This window comes from Nematocida major (assembly GCF_021653875.1).
Source record: "Nematocida major strain JUm2507 chromosome Unknown 2395, whole genome shotgun sequence".
Taxonomy (NCBI): Eukaryota; Fungi; Microsporidia; genus Nematocida; species Nematocida major.
In genome coordinates this window covers 136633-155750 of record NW_025952949.1, presented here as the reverse complement: position 1 = coordinate 155750, position 19118 = coordinate 136633, and the positions used below count along the sequence as shown (strand labels likewise).

The window sequence follows — 19118 nt, the reverse complement described above, 5'->3', positions numbered from 1 at the left end:
ATGCAGCACATCCAAGCAATGAAACGGGCTGTACATGCATTAAATTCGGGCACTTCAGAAGCTTCTGCAGGCCTGCGCCTCGCGTTCAAACTGCAGCAGAAGCACAGCGCCAGCAAATAGAAAATAGAAAATAGCAGAGGCACGCAGACAGAATGCGCTTGGCAGGGGTTTTGGCGTATGCAGAGTGTGCCCAGTGTGGGCACTTCTGGCCGGGGCAACTTCGCAGTGTTTGGGCGGAGATCTAGAATTCGGTCTATTAAACAGTTTGTAGTGAATTTGTTTTTACTTTCTATTTTACTTTTTTAGTTTTGTAACCCCTGAATGTCAAAGAATGCAGCTTCAATGGAAGCAGTCGTGAGACTAATGAAGAAGCCAAGTAACATAAGGAACATGTCCGTGATAGCACACGTAGACCACGGTAAGAGTACACTAACTGACACGCTTGTAGTAAAGGCAGGATCCCTATCTGCCGAGAAATCTGGATCAAGGTTTACCGACACCAGACAGGACGAGCAGGAGAGAGGTATTACCATCAAATCTACTGCCATCTCCATGCAGTTCAAGCTCAAGCAGCTCTCTTTTGACACGTTTATGAAGGAAAAAACCGACGAAAACCACTTCCTCATCAACTTAATAGACTCCCCGGGGCACGTGGACTTCAGTTCTGAAGTGACTGCAGCTCTTAGAGTGACAGACGGAGCCCTTGTGGTGGTGGACTGCATCGAAGGAATTTGCGTGCAGACTGAAACCGTTCTGAGACAGGCAATAATCGAGAAGATCAAGCCGGTGCTGTGTCTGAACAAGATCGACAGAGCGCTCCTTGAGCTGAGAGAGGCCCCCTCAGAGTTTGCAAAGTCGCTGCGTAACACCGTGGAAAGCTTCAACGCCACGCTTTCCAAGTTCCTGATGGACGAGGACAAGTCCTCAAACATAAAGCAGCTCAACCCAGCAGACATGGAAGTTTCCTTCTGCTCTGGCCTGCAGGGGTGGGGATTCACGCTGAGGCAGTTCGCCGAGTTCTACGTAGAGAAGTTCGGCATGCAGGGCAAGCCAGACATGATCGACGCCTTCCAGAAGTGCCTGTGGAAAGTTGACAGATACTGCACGGCCAGCGACCCATTTGACCCAGCCTGCAAGGTTCTCAAGAAGAAGAAGAGCGACCCAGAAATCAACCCAGACATGCACCCGTTCGTTGTGTTTGTGCTCACGCCAATATACAAGGTCAGAGACCTGTGCTTGGCCAACAAGAAGGCCGAGATCAAAGAGTACCTTCAGAAGTTCAACGTCAACTTCAACAACAAGGAGCTTGAAGACATCACCTCTGAGAAGTCGCTGTTCAAGCACGTCATGAGAAAGTGGCTGCCCGCAGCAGACTGTCTGCTCGAGCAGATCGTGGTGAACCTCCCAGGGCCAAACGAAAGTCAGGTCTACAGAGCCGAGTCGCTCTACGAAGGGCCCAAGGAGGACGATTTCTGCACAGCCATCAAGACGTCGGACGCATCCGAAGAGGCGCCGGTCATGATGTACGTGTCGAAGATGATCCCGCAGGGGTCGGGAAGATTCATTGCCTTTGGAAGAGTCTTCTCGGGTGTGGTCAGAGCAGGAATGCCGCTGTACGTGCAGGGCCCAGACTACGAGCCAGGAAAGGGCAAGGAGCTCAAGCCTAGAATCGTCACGAAGGTTCTCCTCATGATGGGAAGGGCCGTGGAGGAAGTTAACTCCTGCCCGGCTGGAAACATTGTGGGAATCCTGGGAGTGGACGCAGACATCCAGAAGACAGCAACCCTCTCCAGCGCCCGCGGGTCTTTCAACATCAAGACCATGAAGTTCAGTGTCTCCCCGGTGGTCAGATACTCGATCTTCCCCAAGAACACAGGAGACCTGCCCAAGCTGAAGGAAGGGCTTACAAAGCTTGCACAGGTTGACTCGCTCTGCCAGGTGCAGTACATGAAGTCTGGAGAAATCGTCATTGCAGGAGCCGGAGAAATGCACGTGGAGATCTGCATCAACGACCTCGAGAAGGACCACGCAAAGGTGCCGATCATCCGTGGGGAGCCGCAGGTCTCGTACTTCGAGGGAATTTCGGCGCAGGTGACAACCATCGCCATGTCGAAGAGTGCCAACAAGCACAACAAGGTCTACATGACTATAGAGCCGCTGGAAGAGAAGGTTGTTGACGCCATCAAGCAGGGCGAGGTCATTGCAAACGACCCGAAGGTGCGAGTGGAGCTGTTCAAGACAAAGCTCGGCTTTGCTGACGAATGGGTTAAGAGAGTGCTTTGCTACTCGCCAGACGACGTTGGCCCGAACGTGATTGTTGACTCGTCTAAGGGAGTCCAGAACCTCCACGAGGTCAAGGAGTTCCTGAAGATGGGACTGGACGCTGCAGTTAAGGAGGGACCCGTCATTGGAGAGCCCCTCCAGGGACTGAAGCTCGACCTCATGGATCTGACCTTGCACGCTGACGCAATCCACAGAGGAGCCGGACAGCTTATCCCAACAATGAGCAGACTCGCTGTGGGGCTGGTGCTGGCTGCAACCCCCATTTTGCACGAGCCCATTTTCCTCGCGGAAATATCTCTGCCCGAAACCATGATAGATCCAGCCATGCAGGTTGTCAAGGGAAGAAGAGGAGACATTTTGGAGGTGAACTACAGCAACCACAAGTCTTCTCTGAAGGCATACATTCCTGTGCAGAGATCTTTCAACCTGAACAAGGAGCTTATGGAGAGCACCGGTGGTGGAGCAAGCATCAATCTGGTGCTGTCTCACTACTCAGTCGTGCCAGGGTCTTTGACCAAGGAGGGAAGTCCTATGTTTGAGATTGTCAAGCAGATCAGAGCCAAGAGGGGACTTGGCGAACTGAAGGACCCATCTGAGTACTTCTGCAAGGAGTAAGAATAAATGCGCTTGCCGTTAAACGTTGAATGGGCCCGTTTTTTGGAGGTTTTTGGCTGCGCTCCAGGGTTTTTGCTGTTGGCTGTTGGGCACACTTTGCCGCTCTGCGCTTTTTGCGCCATGGGCAGCGGGCGCAGCGTGGAAGACTCTTTTGGGCTTTTGCTCAGTTTAAAGTAGGCTGTTACGCTGTCAAATCAATCAGAGCATTGGAAATAAAAGCACAAAAATTATTTGCGGGAATGAAAAAAGATAGTGGACTCTGCTGCATATTCGCGGTGCTTGTGAAAGCGCTATCTGTTCGATGTGTAGGAAGGCCGCATAGAGAAAGAACACACGCGCATCCTAGAGAGGCAATTACTCTGCAGGAGCTCCCGAACGGCAGTGGCTATGCGTATGCAAGAGCTAGCACAAACGAAAACCCAGGCATATGCTCTAACAACACTTCACACGGTTCTTCCGAACTTAGAGCCGGGCCTGCCCCAGCGCCGTCCATGCAGATGATACAAATTCCCGAGCCGGATTACTACATTCTTTTGCAGGAAGTCATGCACGCACGGCAAATAGTGCATAACAGCCAAGTAATGCAGCAAGCGGCTGCATCTCTGGAGATGCAGGCTGTGCAGTCCAGCGCATACCTCCCGCTTGCAAACAGCCAAATGCCGGCGCTTGCACAGCCCCAGCAAAATATAAGCCCAGTGCAGGCTGTTCTGCCGCACTCCTATCCGGCGCTGCATAACCCCGAGCTTGTACAGCCCATGAATTTTCCCGAGTCTTTGCAGCCTCCCCCAGAAATCCCCCAGGCTGCAGCCGCATACGTAAATCCGTCGGTTATTTCGCATGCGTATGTGCCGATTGTTCCAACTGCTCCGGTGCAGCCGCATTGCATGGTGCATGAGAGCACTTTCCATCCAGTGCCTCAGCTGGCTCTAGACCATACCAGGCTCCAGCCAGCGCAAGACATGCTGAAAGTTGAGGCGGATCCGCAGCCGCTTTGCTCCCTGCATCCCGTTTTCCCACCAAATCAGGTTTCGCTGGGGCACGTAATGCCTGAGTTTCCCAGCAAGGAGAAAAGCAGCTCTAGCACATATGCAGTTTTCCCTCACCGGATACAAAAAAGTGGAATTCCGTACGTCAGCGAAAGCGAGACCCAGAGCAACAGCATAAAAATGCAAGCATACTCTGTGGTTTCGCATGTTAAGAACACAGACATAATGAAGGTGGGTATCTTCTACCAGTCCACGGAGAGCTCTAGAAAATCCGACTTTGTGGATGTTACGTACAGCAACGGGCTGGACATAAACTACATACACATTGTGATGAAGCCGGCCGAGCAGTGTTTTCCCGTCTATATAAACCCAGACACAAACATAATAGTTAAAGAGGTGCCCCAGAGCAACACTATAGAAGGGGAGCTTTGGCCGTACAAGCCGAACGCCGTGTACTCGGTGCCTTCCGAGGTGTGCAAAAATGCGCCCCCCTACCTTCCCAGGCCAGCCGTTTTTGCCGATGTTGACGACCCTGCGAAGAAGCTTATGATTGTCAGCCCTTTTGACGGAGCCTGCGAAACCACGCCGCAACTGTGGAGCTCCTCGAAAAGCGGCGTTCAATCCAAGGAGTACGGAAATTATATGCGCATTTGCAAAGAAATGCAGCGGAGTTTGCCGATTAAAATAGAGAAAATGGGCGATGCACATTTTGAGCTGGACTTTCCTGCTGTGGAAAAAGAGTCTACAAATGGCTCTGAAACCAGCCAGCTTACTATGCAAAGTTCGTCTCCAGAGCACATGCATCCAGTCGAAAGTTCTCCGCCTGAAGCCATAAGTTCGTCTCCAGAGCATATGCATCCAGTCGAAAGTTCTCCGCCTGAAGTTATAAGTTTGTCTCCAGAGCATATGAATCCAGTTGAAAGTTCGTCTCCAGAGCAAAAAGAGGGCCTTCCTGCTGAAGCTCCGGAAGAGTCCCCGAAGGACATGACGCCTCCTGCTATTAACAATAGCCCGCCTGTGCAGGACAGCACAGTATGCTGCATGTGCCAAAAGAAGGTGGATCGCTCAGAGTGTGCTGAAACACCAGAAAAGAGCCCGCGCCCAGCCGCAAAGAAAGAGCCCAAGCCTCCTGCGCCCAAGCCCAAGAACTCTAAAAACGCTAAAAAGCAAAAGCAGGCAAGCCCTCCCCCCGAAAAGCCCAAGCCAGAAGTCAAGCCCGTGATGGTTTGCATAGGCACCCAAACAGACCCAATCCATGAGAAGGCCCCACCTGAAACGCGCGAAAGAATGGTGCAGTGCACGCTTTTGCCGATCAAGGTAAAGCAAAAAAAGGCAGAGCCCGTAGAAAAAGATTCCCCAATAAAAATTGAAGGGCCCACCCTCGGCGGAAAGATAGAGTACTGCCGCAAGGAGGGAGAAAATGAAAGCAAGAAAAAGGGCAAGAAAGATGCGCCCCAACGCCAAAACTTAACACAAGTGTGGTTCCCCTTTGATGACTCAGAGCAATTAGATAACCCCCTGGCTCCCAGCTCAGACAGCAGCGCTCAAAGCGACTCTTCTGACAGCGGCAAGCCCCCTAAAGCCTGCGAAAAGACTGAACGCGCAAAAACGAAAAGATACAATCTAAGAGGCGACCGCATTCAGCGCAGGCAATAAACATGAGTTTATTTTCAACAGTTAGAACTAGTTCGATTTATTGAACAATTTCCTACGCACAGCTGTTTCCAGCATGCAATGGGATACGGGCATTTTCAACAGTTGTCTACATCTTTTTATGCGCCCGTGCAAGTCTTAACAAAAACACAAGTAGGCGAAGAACTTGCAGCCCACGGAGTCAGTGCGCAGCGATTTTTCTGCTACAAAAATTCACTCGCTTGGCATCATATGTCCTAGTATATATTTGCTCAGTTTTTTTATTGTTTATTAATGAGCGTCGAAACACAGAATGCTGAAACACTAGTTCAGAATCTTCAGAGCAACGCATCAGGGGATATGGTTGCTGCGGGAGCTGAAGACGGGTCTGTGACTATTTTCAAAATCCAGGAGCAAGCCCACGTTCCTGTGCAGAAGTTGTCGTACAGTGCGTCAGCTATCTTTAGCACCTTGTTTCTGGGCGAGAGAGTTGTAGCTGCGACGCACGACGGGCATCTTTTGGTGTGGAAAATGGGGCCAACCGAGTACGCTTTTGAGTCCGCCATAAACGTGTTTGAGGGCTCTATCAACGTCATAGCCGAGTGCAAGGGGGATATTTTGTGCGGGTGCTCAGACGGGAAAATCCGCAGAGTGATGCTTTCCGGGGAGACTTCTGCCGCTTGGACCGCGCACAAAAGGGGCGTCACGGGCGTGTCTGTGCACAAGAACTACATTATAAGCGTGGGGATGGACGGCCTCGTGAAAATATGGAGTGAAGCCGATCTGTCTCTTGCGCTAGAGGTGCGGGAGCATGCAAAGCCCGTGAGAGACTGCAAAGTGTGCATAAACGAGTTTGGAGCGTTTGTTTTTGCGACTTGCGCCGACGACGGAAAGCTGCTCATTTTTGTGGAGGATAAGGACTCGCCCTTGAAGTTCTCTATTGACGCGCACGAGCTGGGAAGTCCATGCACGAAGCTTTCATGGACACAGCTGGGGTATGCCTTGGCAGTTGGATATGGGAAAGGCGAGGCCAAGATATTTATGCCGGCCGGACCGGGCAAGTGGAAAGAGGCCTCTATTGTACTTCCTTAATAAAAACAATCTCACAAAAATTCGCACGAGTTTCCTCTTACCGAAGGCCCGGCTTGCACAGGATGGCGCACTATTTCGCGCAGAAGGCGCTTGGCTTGTGGCGCGCCGGGTTTGTTTGTTTTTGTGCCGTGTTTGCGTTTCTGTTGGCCTTGCGTCTTTCGAGTCTTCGATGTGAAACACTGTCTGAAGCGGCCAGATCGCGAAGTGCAAAGGAAATGTGCCATCTATGTGCTCCATTATCAAACAGGTTTTGTTTTTGGCATGTGCTTGGCAGGTTTTCAAACAGTTGCAGCGAGAGTGTTTTACATGCAGGTTTTTATAGAGGCAGCGCCAGGATTTCATGATCCGAATGAAGAGACTAGGAATATGTACAGTGCTGGCATTGTACTTATCCAGTGTTAACTGTTTTAGGCCGGAGATCGACAACTCTATGCCAGACAGCACACTGGTAGAGTACGAGAACAGCGCGGAAGGAATAGGAAGTGGTCCTGGAAAAGGCATGGAAATGGCGTATGACAAACAGCAAAGCCAGATAATACCTGCGTGGGCAACCGGGTTTGAGGAAAACCAGGACGGCAACAAAGTTGTTTGTCTGAACGGCATGTGCGCGAACGAGTCACTTGTTAATCCCAACAGCGATAGCCCCCTGGGCTATCCCGGGGACCCGAATCCCCCCATTCTAGGCGACGACAGAGGAAACGGCGACGACCAAGAGGGCGCGCCTGTGAAAATGCCTGTGCCGTTCAACCACATGAATCCCAGCGAAGGCGCAGTTCCTGTGAGCCAAAATCCATTCTTTGGGCGAAACATGAAGAACATGCCCATTTCGAAAAGCTCGGCTGGTATGATAGGGTCTATTGACGGGCCGGCAACAGGGTTTGGAAATGGGCCCACAAAGGAACAGACGCTTGGCGTGGTCTTCTCGATAGGCGACGATGACTCTTACATTTTGCTGTCGCACCTTTCAATGGACCTTCCCATGAAGACTTTAATGTCAAACATTACCTTAACATCCGACGAGGTTTATGCGCAAGACACAAAAGAGTATCTGATGAGCGAGCTGGAGGGGAAAGGGTCTGTGTGGGGGATGGACAACGGGCTAAACATCCTGTACACCAGCCACGTGTACTTCTACATCCCCAAAACAGCCATCTCTCTCTCTGTGAACATAGGAAGAATAGTCTACTCGAAAGAGACATATGAGTTTTTTAAGAGAACGAAGCTGAACGTGGACATGATGACCGAGATGCTGGACCGCGACGGGCTGACTGTGTACTACATTCCTGTGTACGGAAGCAACCTGGCGCTTGCCAACCCCATGACTCCTATAGTCAGCCAGTACTTGATCACACACGAAGGGTATGGAATCTCTCTGAGGAAAGCCAAGCGGATAGAAATAGACAAGGGTATCCTTGTGCTCACCCAGGCTGCATACACAAGCATTGACTCGTCTGAAGCCGCAGAAGCCCTGAAAAAGTTTATCTCTGGAGAGACAAACAATCCATTCAATAACGTCTTTGAAAAGTACGGGTTTGACCCTGCGTCCTCCGACGAGGAAAGCGATCTTGGCACTTCGTCCAGCATGTCAGGCGCCTCTAGCGAAGGCAGCAAAAGCAGAGACAGAGGCCACGGCAAAGATGCAGGAAGCAGCTCCTCCGGCAGCTCAGACAACCCGTCGCACCGCGGCTCAAGAAGCCGGTATCATGACGGAAGCAGCGACTCGTCTGACAGCCAAGAAAGCCGCAGCAGTGCAGAGTCTTCCATGGAGGCAGCCGCCGACACAATAGCAAGCCTGTTTGCAGAGGGGCGAAGGCTCCGAGAAAAGGCCGCGGTTGCTGGAGAGGAAAGGACGGAGTACAAGAAAAAGCTGATCAAGCGGGCAAGGCGCGCAGAAAAGAAGGCGAAAAAGCTGCAGGGCGATGTCCACAACAAGAAGCTGTTGGAGGCCCGGAGAGCCAGCGGAAACGCGAAGGGCCAGGGCAGCGCAGAGTCCCAAAGAAGCCAGAAGGCAGCCGCCAAGCAAGCTGAAAGAGAAAGCATGGGCGAAAGCAAAGGCGCGGCATCGGCTGCTGGCTCTGCGTGGCACTCAACGAGCATGCAGAAGAACATGGCCGCGAAAGGACTTATTGAAGCCTCAGCCTCAGCGTCTGCATCGGCGTCTGCATCGGCGTCGGCCTCGGAAAACTCTGCGTTTGCAAAGAGCTCTCGAGAGTCGGCTGCCAGCGCGTTTACATCGAGCGGTGCATCTGCAATCATATCCGCACACCAGTCCAACGAAATGTACTACAAAGGTGTTTCTTCTTCAGAGTATGCCACGAGAGAAATAAAGCACGCTCTTATGGCAATGACCATGCAGCATGCGCTGTTCAGCACCAAGGGAAGAATGTACCAGAGTCAGAAATACATGTCGTACGGTGTCCGGTCCAGCAGAAGCTCGTCCAGATGGATGCAAAGGCGGATTTCCCGCATGGTCCGAACGCGCCGTGCCGAAGCACGTGCTGCAAAGAAGTTCATGCAAAACGGAGCAACTTCTGCCGGAGTGGCACGCGCTGCTGCAAAGGAGCAGGCTGCCCGAGCAGCCGCGATCAAATCCAACAGAAAAGCTGCCCAGGCGCAAAAGATGGCTGGGGCCTACAGCGGAATGGCGAAGAAGGCGGAGGCACAGGGCAACAAGAAGCAGGCAAGAGCATACAAGCGAAGTGCAAGCCGCCAAAGGCGGGCCTACAGCAGGCACTCTGCGAAAGCTGCGAAGCTCTCGAATGCCATTGGCGCGTTCAAGGCAGCAAAACTTGCTGAGTGTGCCAGGCAGTCTTCTATTTTTGCACAGCAAATCAACAATCCTGTGGAGGCTGTTACGCAGCAGGACCTTACAAGCCTGCAAAAAGCAGTCGCGCAGATTCTGACCAGCTCGCAGATCCAGGTTCTCAGCAAAGCCCTCTCCCCCATGCAGATACGTGTACTTACAAGCATGCTGACTCCGCAGCAGGTCCAGCAAACACTGGTCCACATGGGCGCAATGTCCGTGGAGCAGATGCAGGGTCTTCTGCTTCGCCTGCAAATCAGAGGGGTGGAGCTCCAAAACAGCAAGGGCCCTAGCATGAACATAGGCCTGGGCTCGGCATTCCCTCTGGGGTCTCCTGCAATTGGCTCTATTATGATGCGGGTGCAGGGCCAAAAGCCCGAGGGAACGCTCTCAAACGCCGATTTGATGCGGTTCCTAACACAGGGGCAGGCCATGTTCCAGTCGCAGGGAGCTCTGCTCAGCACCGGGCAAATGGACACTCTGAAGATGGAGGCAACAAAGCAGACGCAGCTAATACAAAAGCTGATCATGCAGATCGAGGCCAGCAAGAGCGAGATCGAGGCCCGCGTGCGCAATAAGATGTTTGGCGACCGGATGAAGTCGAGCATTGGCGTGTGCAACCCCATGATGGGAATCCAGGCTGGACAGTCGATGGGCGCCTTTGACGGAATATGCTCGCAGCCGGGCTTGCAGCTTGCCAGCAGCATCTCGCTTGGAGACAACTCCTTCAACGCAATTAGACAGCTTCTGGTGTCCCCAAGCGTGTCCTCGTACATAGGCATGGACCCGGGCACGCTGTCGCAAATGCTGTACGGCCAAACGCAAAACAACGATCTAATGTGCCTTCTTTCGAAGTCTGCAGCCTCTACTCCCATGTACGCGGGAATGCCATCGGACGAGCAGGCGCTCATCAACGCCCGCTTCAACAGCACGCAGAATAAGATGTATGGCATGTATGGAGGGTCTCTACAGAGGTTGGAGCAGGCCCTAGCATCTGCATTCAACTTAATACGAAACTCTTCCATTAAGTGCAGGCAGGTGCCGCAGCAGCAAGTCCCTCTATGCCAGATACGGCCGCAGATGTAGCTCTGGTAGTTTAGTAATAAATCTATTTACATTATTTCTCTCACTGCAGAAGCCATCTTTTCCTGCAAAAGCAGGCGAAACTGCTGCAGCCCGCCCCGTGCTGCCTTTGCGCATGCTCGAAGTGGAAGAGGGCGCATGCCTGCACAGGCTGAATATTTCGAGAAGTTCGGCCTTTCTTTCTCTCCGGGGATAAAAATGGACTTGTGCATTTTTTGCAGATGCTTTCACTTGTAGGACTAGGACTGGAGCCCGGCGACATTTCGCTGAAGGGGGCGCGGCTTGCCCGGGAGGCCGACGTTGTCTACCTGGAGAAGTACACAAGCATAGTTCTGGACGAAACAGAAATAGAGGCTGTTTTAGGGCGAGAAGTAAAGCACGCGTACAGAGAAGAGATCGAGGGGGCCGGCGGCAGCGAGCCTTTTATTATAGAAGAAGCCTCCAGCAAGAACGTGGTGCTTTTGGTTGTTGGAACGCCTCTTTTTGCAACCACGCACACGGAGCTGCTGATACGCGCGCAGGAGCTGGGAATTCCCGTGCGGGTGCTGCACAACGCGTCCATACAGAGCGCCTTCGGGTGCTGTGGGTTCAACTCGTACGGGTTCGGGCGAACTGTCTCGATCCCGTTTTTCATAGAAAATTGGCGGCCGTACGACTTTGTGCGAAAGATCATGGAGAACTTCAGCAGCGGCCTGCACACGCTGTGCCTGCTCGACATAAAGATAAACGAGCCCACGCTAGAAACTCTGCTGGGAAAAGAGGACCGGCGATATACGCGGTTTATGACGATTCCCGAGGCTGTTTCCCAGATCCAGGAGGCGGCGCAGCACTGCGGAGTCACGCAGCTGGCAGGCGCGAAGGCTGTTGCCATAGAAAGGCTCGGCCTGCCCAGCGAAGAGTTCACGTATGGAACCCTGGAGGACCTGCAGAAAAGGGAGTACGGCCCTCCCCTGCACTCCATCATCATCCCGTCCGCGCACGGAAACGAGATGGAGCGAGAGTGCGTTGAGAGATTTTTCCAGGCGCGAGGGACCGCTGAGCAAAACTAGCGTGTTTTCGCTGAAAGAAGTTTTGCTCTGAAAGCGTGCTTTTGCGCTTTCCTGCGCCGAATGAATAAAACTGCCTTTCTGGATCCTCTTCGCCCGAATTCTGGAATTTTGCGTTTTGGGTCTTTTTCTGCCAATCCCCGCTGTCTTCGGGCTATTTTTATGTCTGCAAAATTTGCAAAGACCAAAGACCCGAATGAGCCGCTGGGCTGGGCAGGCGCGGGCGTGGAAAGTCCGCCAATAGACGAAACCAGCGAAAGGCCCTGCGCTTCTCTCTCACGGCCAATCGGAAAAAAGAGGAAAAAATGCTTTCACCAGGGCTCGAACCTGGGGCCTTCGGGTTATTAGTCCGATGCTCTAACCAACTGAGCTATGAAAGCACACCCTTTGTTTACCCGTAAGATTCATGTGCTTACTCGCCTGTTGGAGCAGGCATATGCCAGCGCTGAAATAAAATATTTTAGAATGAACGTGCAAGTAGAAGAAGCTGCTGCAGGGCAGAAAGAAAAAAGGCTGATTACAGCTGCTCTTCCGTACGTGAACAATTTGCCGCATTTGGGGAATGTGGTCGGTGCTCTTCTGAGCGGTGACGTTTTTGCCAGGTATTGCAGAATTCGGGGGATTTCAACTGTGTTTATATGCGGAACCGACGAGTACGGGACTGCGTCTGAAGTTTCTGCGGACAAGGCAGGGATGAGCCCTTCCGAGCTATGCGCTGAAAACAGCAAGAAGCACAAGGAGGTGTACGACTGGTTCCAGGTTGAGTGCGACAGCTTTGGGAGAACCTCCTGCGAGAGGCACAAGGAAATAACGCAGAAGCTGTTCCTGGAGATGCACAAAAACGACTCTTTCGTTGAGAGGGAAGAGCAGAGGTACTTCTGCCTGGAGTGCAAAATGTTCCTGGCGGACCGGTACATCGCCGGGACCTGCGGACAATGCAACTCTGACCAGGCGCGGGGCGACCAGTGCGACAAGTGCGGGGTAGTGCTGCAGCCTGACGAGGTGTTGAACGCAAAGTGCACAACGTGCGGCAAGTCTCCGGAAAAGAGAAGCACAAAGCATCTTTTCTACAAGCTCGACAAGCACGAGGATGCGGTGCACGAGCTGATAGACAGCCATGCGCTTAAGTGGACGCCTGCTGCGAGGCAGATAGCCTTTGAGTGGAGAGGGAAAGCGCTGATTCCCCGGTGCATAACAAGAGATTTGAAGCACCGGTGGGGCGTGCCTGTTCCGCTGGAGGAGTACGAGGGGAAGGTTTTGTACGTGTGGTTTGATGCGCCCATAGGGTACATCACGTTCACGGACATGATAGGAAAAGCTAGCTGGTGGAGCGACGAGTCGGTGGACCTGTACCAGTTCATGGGAAAGGACAACGTCTTCTTCCACAGCGTGTTTTTCCCGGCGCTTCTCCAGGGGTGCGACTCCGTTAAGAAGTATCCGAAGGTCATCTCCTCCACGCACTATCTGACATACGAGGGAGACAAGTTCAGCAAGTCGCAGAACAGGGGAATATTCGGGCACCACCTGCTCAACGATGCAATGGGGCCTGCCGGTGTGTGGCGCTTCCACTTGATGAGGTGCCGCCCCGAGACGGGAGACACGGACTTTTTGTGGAAGGAGTTCTACGAGTCTCTGAATGTCATGCTTATCAACACAATTGGAAACCTGTGCAACCGGGTGCTTTCGTACATCAATAAATCTCTTGTGCGAAAGCTGTCGAGCTGCGCCCTGCCCAAGGAGACGGCAGAGGCGCTGAACACGCACTTGGTGAAGTACATTATGCACATGGAGGACACAGAGATTCGGCATGCAGTGCAGTGCATAATTTCGGTGGCGAATGTTGGGAACGCGTACGTCCAGAAGGCGTTTAACGAGAAGGTCGACAAGGCTGAGATGGGGAGCCGCATGTCGGCGGCCGTGAATATTCTGCTTCTCCTGAGCAGGATGATGTACTGCATCATGCCTGAAGAGTCGCTGAAGCTGATGCGCATGCTGGGCGTGGACGGAGAGCCGCAGCTGGGCGACCGATTCACTGAAGAGCTGCAGGAGGGCCACGAAATACGAGCGCCATCCATTCTCTTCTCCCCGCTGACAGATGAGCAGGTGACGGAAGTTATGAAGTTTTGCACCGGGCCGTGCCCCTTTTCTAAGAAGAAGCGGTGAGCGCGCAATGAATAAATAGGCGTTTGGCAGTGCATGCAGGCTTCTAAATGAGACTTTCTCAGCTTTTTCAGTTTGTTCTGTTCTCTCGGGCTCCTGCTAGCATGATGTGTGTTTGGGCAGAAAAAAAGCGTACAGCGCGCGAATTTAGACTGCTTTAATTTTTGCCCTCCCGGAGAAAACAGGAAAAATAGGCCAAGGGCGCTGCAAAGTGCATTTTCTTTATATTTATTAGTTACATTGTTTTCTCTGGGCAGTCTTTTCCAGCTCCGCCCAGAACTCTCGGATTACGCAAACCTCCTGCTCAGACATATTTTTCGTGCTGTACAGATACTCCACATACTGGATGGGCACGGAGATGTCAACAGAGGTACCATGCTGCTCTACTGTTATGTCTAGATATGTGTGCTTGTTTGTGTACTCCAGGGAGACCTCGTCAAGCTTTTTTGGGGCGGCTCCATGCATTTTCTGTATGCTGGAGGGGACGTCCTGCGCGGTCATCAGGTCCTCCCATGACTGGTGGCTGCTTTCCGGCCAGTAGTGCTCGGAAACCACAAAGTGCTCCATCCCAAGGCCTCCCTGGGAAAACAGCTCTTCGGGTATGCACGTCCCACTCACCACGTCGCGGTATATCTGCTTTTCTGGCACCTGTGTGGACGAGAAGTACTGGAAATCCTTCTTTATGATGCCTATGCTGGACGTCCTGTAGAACCCCAGCTTGTCCTCTAAAATCCGGATCAGCTTGTTCCTGTTGGACCGGGCCAGGATGCAGTCTCTTGATATGCTCAGCGCAAGCGTCTGTATCAGGCTGTCGTACGGCAGCAAAGACAGAAGAAAGTCCAGCACGTCCCCCTGCAGCTGAAACTTCGTGTTTTCGCACTCTTTTCCTATTTCCTCTGCGTTCTTTATGACGTCGCACGCCCTCTGCGAAACCACAGAAAACAGAGCCTCGGCAGCCAGGTCGCACCCAAAGCTCTCCAGCTTTGCGGAGAGGTCTTTCTTGATGTACCCGATAACAGGCGCCAGAAGAACCAGCGTAAAGTCGATCTTGCACAGGGCTATGTGCAGAGTGATGGTCTGGTCAATCATTTCCCGCATGTCCTCCACTGTGCTAACGGAGTGCGTGAGGCTGGCCAAAACATTCTTCTTAAGATACTCTATCCCTTCGTTGTCCTTTACCAGATATTTCAGTATTTTTGACTTGTGCGTGCTGTTTATGTACTCCAGCAGACAGCCCACATTTTCCTCCAGCATAGCCCTTGCAATAACGCACACGCTTTCCGAGTATGCGGTGGAAATCAGCCGAAGAAGCTCTTTCGCAAAACTGTTTGTGCACTCCAGCGCCCTATACATCTCGTTCGGGTGTGCCTTGGAGACTTCTTTCATTATCTCAAGCATCTCCTTGTCTGTGAAGAGGTTGGCCCTGTAGAGCTCCCTGTACTCGGTGATGTCGATTTGCGTGGACCCGCCCTCGCTCATTATTCGGTGCAGGCTCTCTCGAATGGAAACACACACAATGTTTCGCTTTTTGAGGATTGCTCTGTAGTAGTTTAGCCCTCCCGGCAGCATTCCTTCCCTGTACAGATCCAGAATGCGTCGAACGGGTATGGGGGTTGTCCGGTTCATGTGCGACAGCTTGTACAGCACGTCGACGTACTCGGCCTTTTTTGTGAGCTTACAGAAAGAGTCAAGCTTCATTTGTGTTTGTAAATTTTTTCCATGGTCAAAACAATATATATTTACGGTACGCGTACTTATGCGGGCATGAGCTTAAATTCGCAGGGCGTGGGCGCTTAGAGTGCATGCGGGCGGCCATTCGCGCGATTTAAAAACTAAACAATTTTTTAGATATAAAGCAATGTTTAAGCGCCAAGGCAAGGAAACTGCCTACAAAGTGCTGAAGAAGGTTGGGCAAGGCACCTTTGGAAAGGTGTATTTAGGAAAAGACCTGGCCACAAACAAAAAAGTGGCGCTCAAGAAGATACGGGTGACAAACGAGGTGGACGGAGTTCCCGTCACGCTTATTCGGGAAATATCTATACTCCGGGCACTGCGCCACAAGAATATAATAAGCACGCTGGGAAGCTACGTGAAGGACGAGGAAAGTGTGCACAGCATGAAGACGACATGGTACAGCGTGTTTATTGTGTTTCCGTTTATGGAGACGGATTTGTCGCATCTTATAAAAAACACAATAATCCCGATTGAGGACATGATGAGCTACACCAAGCAGATTCTGCAAGGCCTGCGGTACATACACGCGAGGAACATCATCCACCGAGACATAAAGCCGTCTAACATCCTTATTGGCCCGAACAAAACAGTCAAAATTGCCGACTTTGGCCTGTCCAGGACTTTTGTAAACACATACATGACGCGGGGGGTGGTTTCCCGGTGGTACCGGGCGCCGGAACTGCTGCTGGGCTCTGCCTCCTACGGAAAGTCGATTGATATGTGGTCGTGCGGGTGCATCGTTGGGGAAATGCTTTTGAGAAAGCCGCTGTTCATTTCAGAGTCTGATGCAGGACAGCTGAGCGCGATTTCCATTGTGTGCGGAGAAATAGACCCGTCCATGTTTGACGAATCAGTCCACTCCGAAAACCTGAGCCTGTCCGTCATAGGCAAGGGAGAGGAGTCAAAAATCCTGCGGACGTTTTCAAGCTGCAGCAAGACTCTCGCGCACCTTGTTGACCAAATGCTTCAAATCGACCCTAGCAGGCGGATCACTGCAAAGGCCTCTCTTGCCATCCTCAAGGAGTCCCTGCAGGAGTAGAGCAGGCTCGGAAAGCTGCGCCTGCTCTGGGCCGGCCTTGCTTTCGGGCGCCCAGCCGTATTTTTAATAAAGACGTTGTCTGCTGGCTTTTTATTCTATGCTACGCGTCGTTTGTGCCCAGTGCAAGCCGCCTCATAATCGGCGAGTATGCGGTGCTTTTCTGCGGCATTGCTTCCTGCATGGCATTTACAAGAACGGCCTGGAGCTTGCTTGTGCTGATGTACTTCTGCACGGCAATATCTCGCTTTCTGACGAGCGTATACACTATGTTGCACACAAGGTACTTCTGGGTCTCTGACATTTTTGCAAGGTCCTCCAGCATTGCCACCACAATCCCCGACCGAATGACATATATTTTAACGTGCGTTGGGAGGCGCTTTACAGCAAAGTTTAGTATTTGGAGGTGGTACACGCCCAGGTTGTGCGAGCTTGAGATGTGCGGCCATCCGTTCGTCATTCGAACGTGCTTGCTGCCAGGAAGCTCGAACAGCGCAGGCAGATACTCCAGAAGCCGCAGGCCCATGTCTGCCCGGGGGCTCTCCAGGATCGCCTCAATGATGGACTGTATGTGCACCGCCGCCTCCAGATCGCCCTCGTGCATCTTTATGTTGAAGTGCACGAATATGCTTTCTATCACCGTCGGATCGCCTACAATGAGCGCGCAGAAAACATCCCAATCCGCAAGGGCAACGTAGTACAGTATGAAAATGTCGTCTCTTTGTGCGAAATCCAAGCCCGAAAGCACGCCCATTTTCTGCAGCTGCTGGATGAATATTTTCAAAGTGCTTCTGTCCTGCACCTCTTCAAATATATTTCTAATGTTTGGCTTTGATATTTTCTCGGATATTTGCGGAAGTATTTTCCAAACAATCATGTGGTGCGACTCTTCAATAAGCTTCTCCAAAAGAGCCACCTTTACAATCCCCATCTGCAGCTCGTAGAAGTTTTTTTTGAGCCAGTGCAGCCTGTTTGACCGCTCTATCTCCGGGTCGCACACATATTTTTCTATTTCGCTGGCCTCATTGTACGGCATCCCGAATGCTGAAGATATTACACTAATGTTTTCGATCATTTCGTTGATCACAGGCGCCTCCTCTATCTTTGCCAGCGTGCTCAGGATCGTTCTGGCTTTTTCCAAGTCGGCAGCGCCCGTTTCCTCGCCTGGCTGCACCAGCATGGAGATGTGCTCAAAGCACCCTATGTGCATGAGCCACTCGCCAAGCACGCTCGTCGGCACCCCCCGCTCGTAGAAAGACCCCAGCAAATCGATCGACGTCTTCGTTTTCATCCACCTGGAAAGAAGCCCGTTGATGTCCTCCTGCAGCTTGGCGCTCTCGTACGCAAAGATGTGGTAGTCAGTAGGGTCGTTGAACAGCGCCAAAAGGATTTCGTCTTCGTACTCTATAAACTCGATCGACTCCGGGTCAACAGCCAGCAGGAAGTCGCCGCTGACAAACTCAAGCCTGTCCGCAGAGAGCCGAACCGTGCCCACGCGCTCAAATTCCTCGCCATCTTTTTCGTATGAAAGCGTTACGGACTCGTGTATAACTAGCATGCAGGCCAAAATTAAAAATGAAAAAAGAAGAAGTTTCTAGCCTCGTTGCCTTTTATGTAAAGCTGGGCAAGCACTTTGCACAGTACTGCAAAATACAGAAGCAGCAAAGAGCTCTGTGCGCCCCGCAGGTGCTGGAGCACCTGGAAATCCAGAAAGACGCAGTTCTGCAGGAAGTAAGCGCCCTGCTTAAAAGCGCAAAACCCCCGATCCGCACAGAAAGCGCCCAGTCTGCGCCTGCCAGAAGAAAGCCCAGCTTCCCCCGCACGCACACGCCCAGAAAGGGCCTTTGCGCGCAGAGATTCTCCCCCGCACGAGAAACGCACAGTGCCCCGCCCAGGACCTTGCGCGACATCTTCGCATGGCTGAACCCTTCCTACTCCTATGCCCAGTTTCTGCACATCATCCAGAGCAACGCCCGGGAGAAGGAAAAATTCCGGTCCGAGTACGAGGAGGTAGAGACAAAAAGGAGAGTCGCGGAGTACCTCAAAAAAGTCGCCCGCCCCAGAAAGTGCGCGCCTGCATCTTTTGCGTACACAACCCTGCGGGAAAAGTCGTACTGCATTCCCTGCAGAAGGCCCATAAGCAATAAAATGCTCGAGCGGCACGCTCTTTCAAAAGCCCACGAAGTGGAAAGGCCGCTGTACCTCAGAGTAACGGAGGCCCAGGCAAACCGCATTGCAAGCGAGTACTCCCGCTGCGTCCGGGGCAGCAGAATGCACCTCCGGCATATCGCCCAAAAAACCGCAGAAGCAGCCCAAAAAATAGTCTCTCTTGCCCCGTACACAGAAACAGAAAGCACACCCCATGGGCCCAGGAAGAGCCTGCACGCGTGCTCGCTCTGCAGGAAAACGTACTCCTCAGAGGGCCACTTTGCAAGACACTTCGCCCTGCAGGAGCACAAAAACGCCCTCAAAGCTCTCGGCATAAAAAACCCCGGCGACTACACAGGACTCACAACGCCAGACGCAGTCCGCATCAGAAGAACGCTCTACTTCGCAGAGACACATAAATAAATCAACAAAATCTGAACTTCCAAGGCTGCAGATTTTTGGGGGTTGTGTAGTGTAGCGGTTAGCACCTCAGACTCTGA

The 19118-nt window shown here is 52.2% G+C and overlaps 10 protein-coding genes across 10 annotated transcripts; 8 read left to right on the top strand and 2 right to left on the bottom strand.

Moving 5' to 3' along the window:
• Window positions 1-321: 321 nt before the first annotated feature.
• NEMAJ01_1411 (elongation factor 2) lies at window positions 322-2898 on the top strand (the record flags this gene model as incomplete). Its single annotated transcript, XM_047915249.1, has 1 exon — window positions 322-2898. The coding sequence occupies one exon, from the start codon at window positions 322-324 to the stop codon at window positions 2896-2898; it is 2577 nt and encodes an 858-aa protein (XP_047771206.1).
• Window positions 2899-3137: 239 nt separating this feature from the next.
• NEMAJ01_1410 (uncharacterized protein) lies at window positions 3138-5540 on the top strand (the record flags this gene model as incomplete). The annotated part of the gene is made up of 1 exon (XM_047915248.1): window positions 3138-5540. The coding sequence occupies one exon, from the start codon at window positions 3138-3140 to the stop codon at window positions 5538-5540; it is 2403 nt and encodes an 800-aa protein (XP_047771205.1).
• A 270-nt stretch (window positions 5541-5810) lies between these two features.
• On the top strand, window positions 5811-6608 carry NEMAJ01_1409 (protein transport protein SEC13; the record flags this gene model as incomplete). Its single annotated transcript, XM_047915247.1, has 1 exon — window positions 5811-6608. One exon carries the CDS (start codon window positions 5811-5813, stop codon window positions 6606-6608), a length of 798 nt encoding a protein of 265 aa, XP_047771204.1.
• Window positions 6609-6957: 349 nt separating this feature from the next.
• NEMAJ01_1408 (uncharacterized protein) lies at window positions 6958-10497 on the top strand (the record flags this gene model as incomplete). Its single annotated transcript, XM_047915246.1, has 1 exon — window positions 6958-10497. The coding sequence occupies one exon, from the start codon at window positions 6958-6960 to the stop codon at window positions 10495-10497; it is 3540 nt and encodes a 1179-aa protein (XP_047771203.1).
• A 218-nt stretch (window positions 10498-10715) lies between these two features.
• On the top strand, window positions 10716-11543 carry NEMAJ01_1407 (diphthine methyl ester synthase; the record flags this gene model as incomplete). The annotated part of the gene is made up of 1 exon (XM_047915245.1): window positions 10716-11543. The coding sequence occupies one exon, from the start codon at window positions 10716-10718 to the stop codon at window positions 11541-11543; it is 828 nt and encodes a 275-aa protein (XP_047771202.1).
• A 462-nt stretch (window positions 11544-12005) lies between these two features.
• On the top strand, window positions 12006-13703 carry NEMAJ01_1406 (methionyl-tRNA synthetase; the record flags this gene model as incomplete). The annotated part of the gene is made up of 1 exon (XM_047915244.1): window positions 12006-13703. One exon carries the CDS (start codon window positions 12006-12008, stop codon window positions 13701-13703), a length of 1698 nt encoding a protein of 565 aa, XP_047771201.1.
• A 228-nt stretch (window positions 13704-13931) lies between these two features.
• NEMAJ01_1405 (uncharacterized protein) lies at window positions 13932-15398 on the bottom strand (the record flags this gene model as incomplete). Its single annotated transcript, XM_047915243.1, has 1 exon — window positions 13932-15398. One exon carries the CDS (start codon window positions 15396-15398, stop codon window positions 13932-13934), a length of 1467 nt encoding a protein of 488 aa, XP_047771200.1.
• A 160-nt stretch (window positions 15399-15558) lies between these two features.
• Window positions 15559-16473, top strand: NEMAJ01_1404 (cyclin-dependent kinase 12/13; the record flags this gene model as incomplete). Its single annotated transcript, XM_047915242.1, has 1 exon — window positions 15559-16473. One exon carries the CDS (start codon window positions 15559-15561, stop codon window positions 16471-16473), a length of 915 nt encoding a protein of 304 aa, XP_047771199.1.
• Window positions 16474-16573: 100 nt separating this feature from the next.
• On the bottom strand, window positions 16574-18028 carry NEMAJ01_1403 (uncharacterized protein; the record flags this gene model as incomplete). The annotated part of the gene is made up of 1 exon (XM_047915241.1): window positions 16574-18028. The coding sequence occupies one exon, from the start codon at window positions 18026-18028 to the stop codon at window positions 16574-16576; it is 1455 nt and encodes a 484-aa protein (XP_047771198.1).
• Window positions 18029-18045: 17 nt separating this feature from the next.
• On the top strand, window positions 18046-19041 carry NEMAJ01_1402 (uncharacterized protein; the record flags this gene model as incomplete). The annotated part of the gene is made up of 1 exon (XM_047915240.1): window positions 18046-19041. One exon carries the CDS (start codon window positions 18046-18048, stop codon window positions 19039-19041), a length of 996 nt encoding a protein of 331 aa, XP_047771197.1.
• Window positions 19042-19118: the final 77 nt, after the last annotated feature.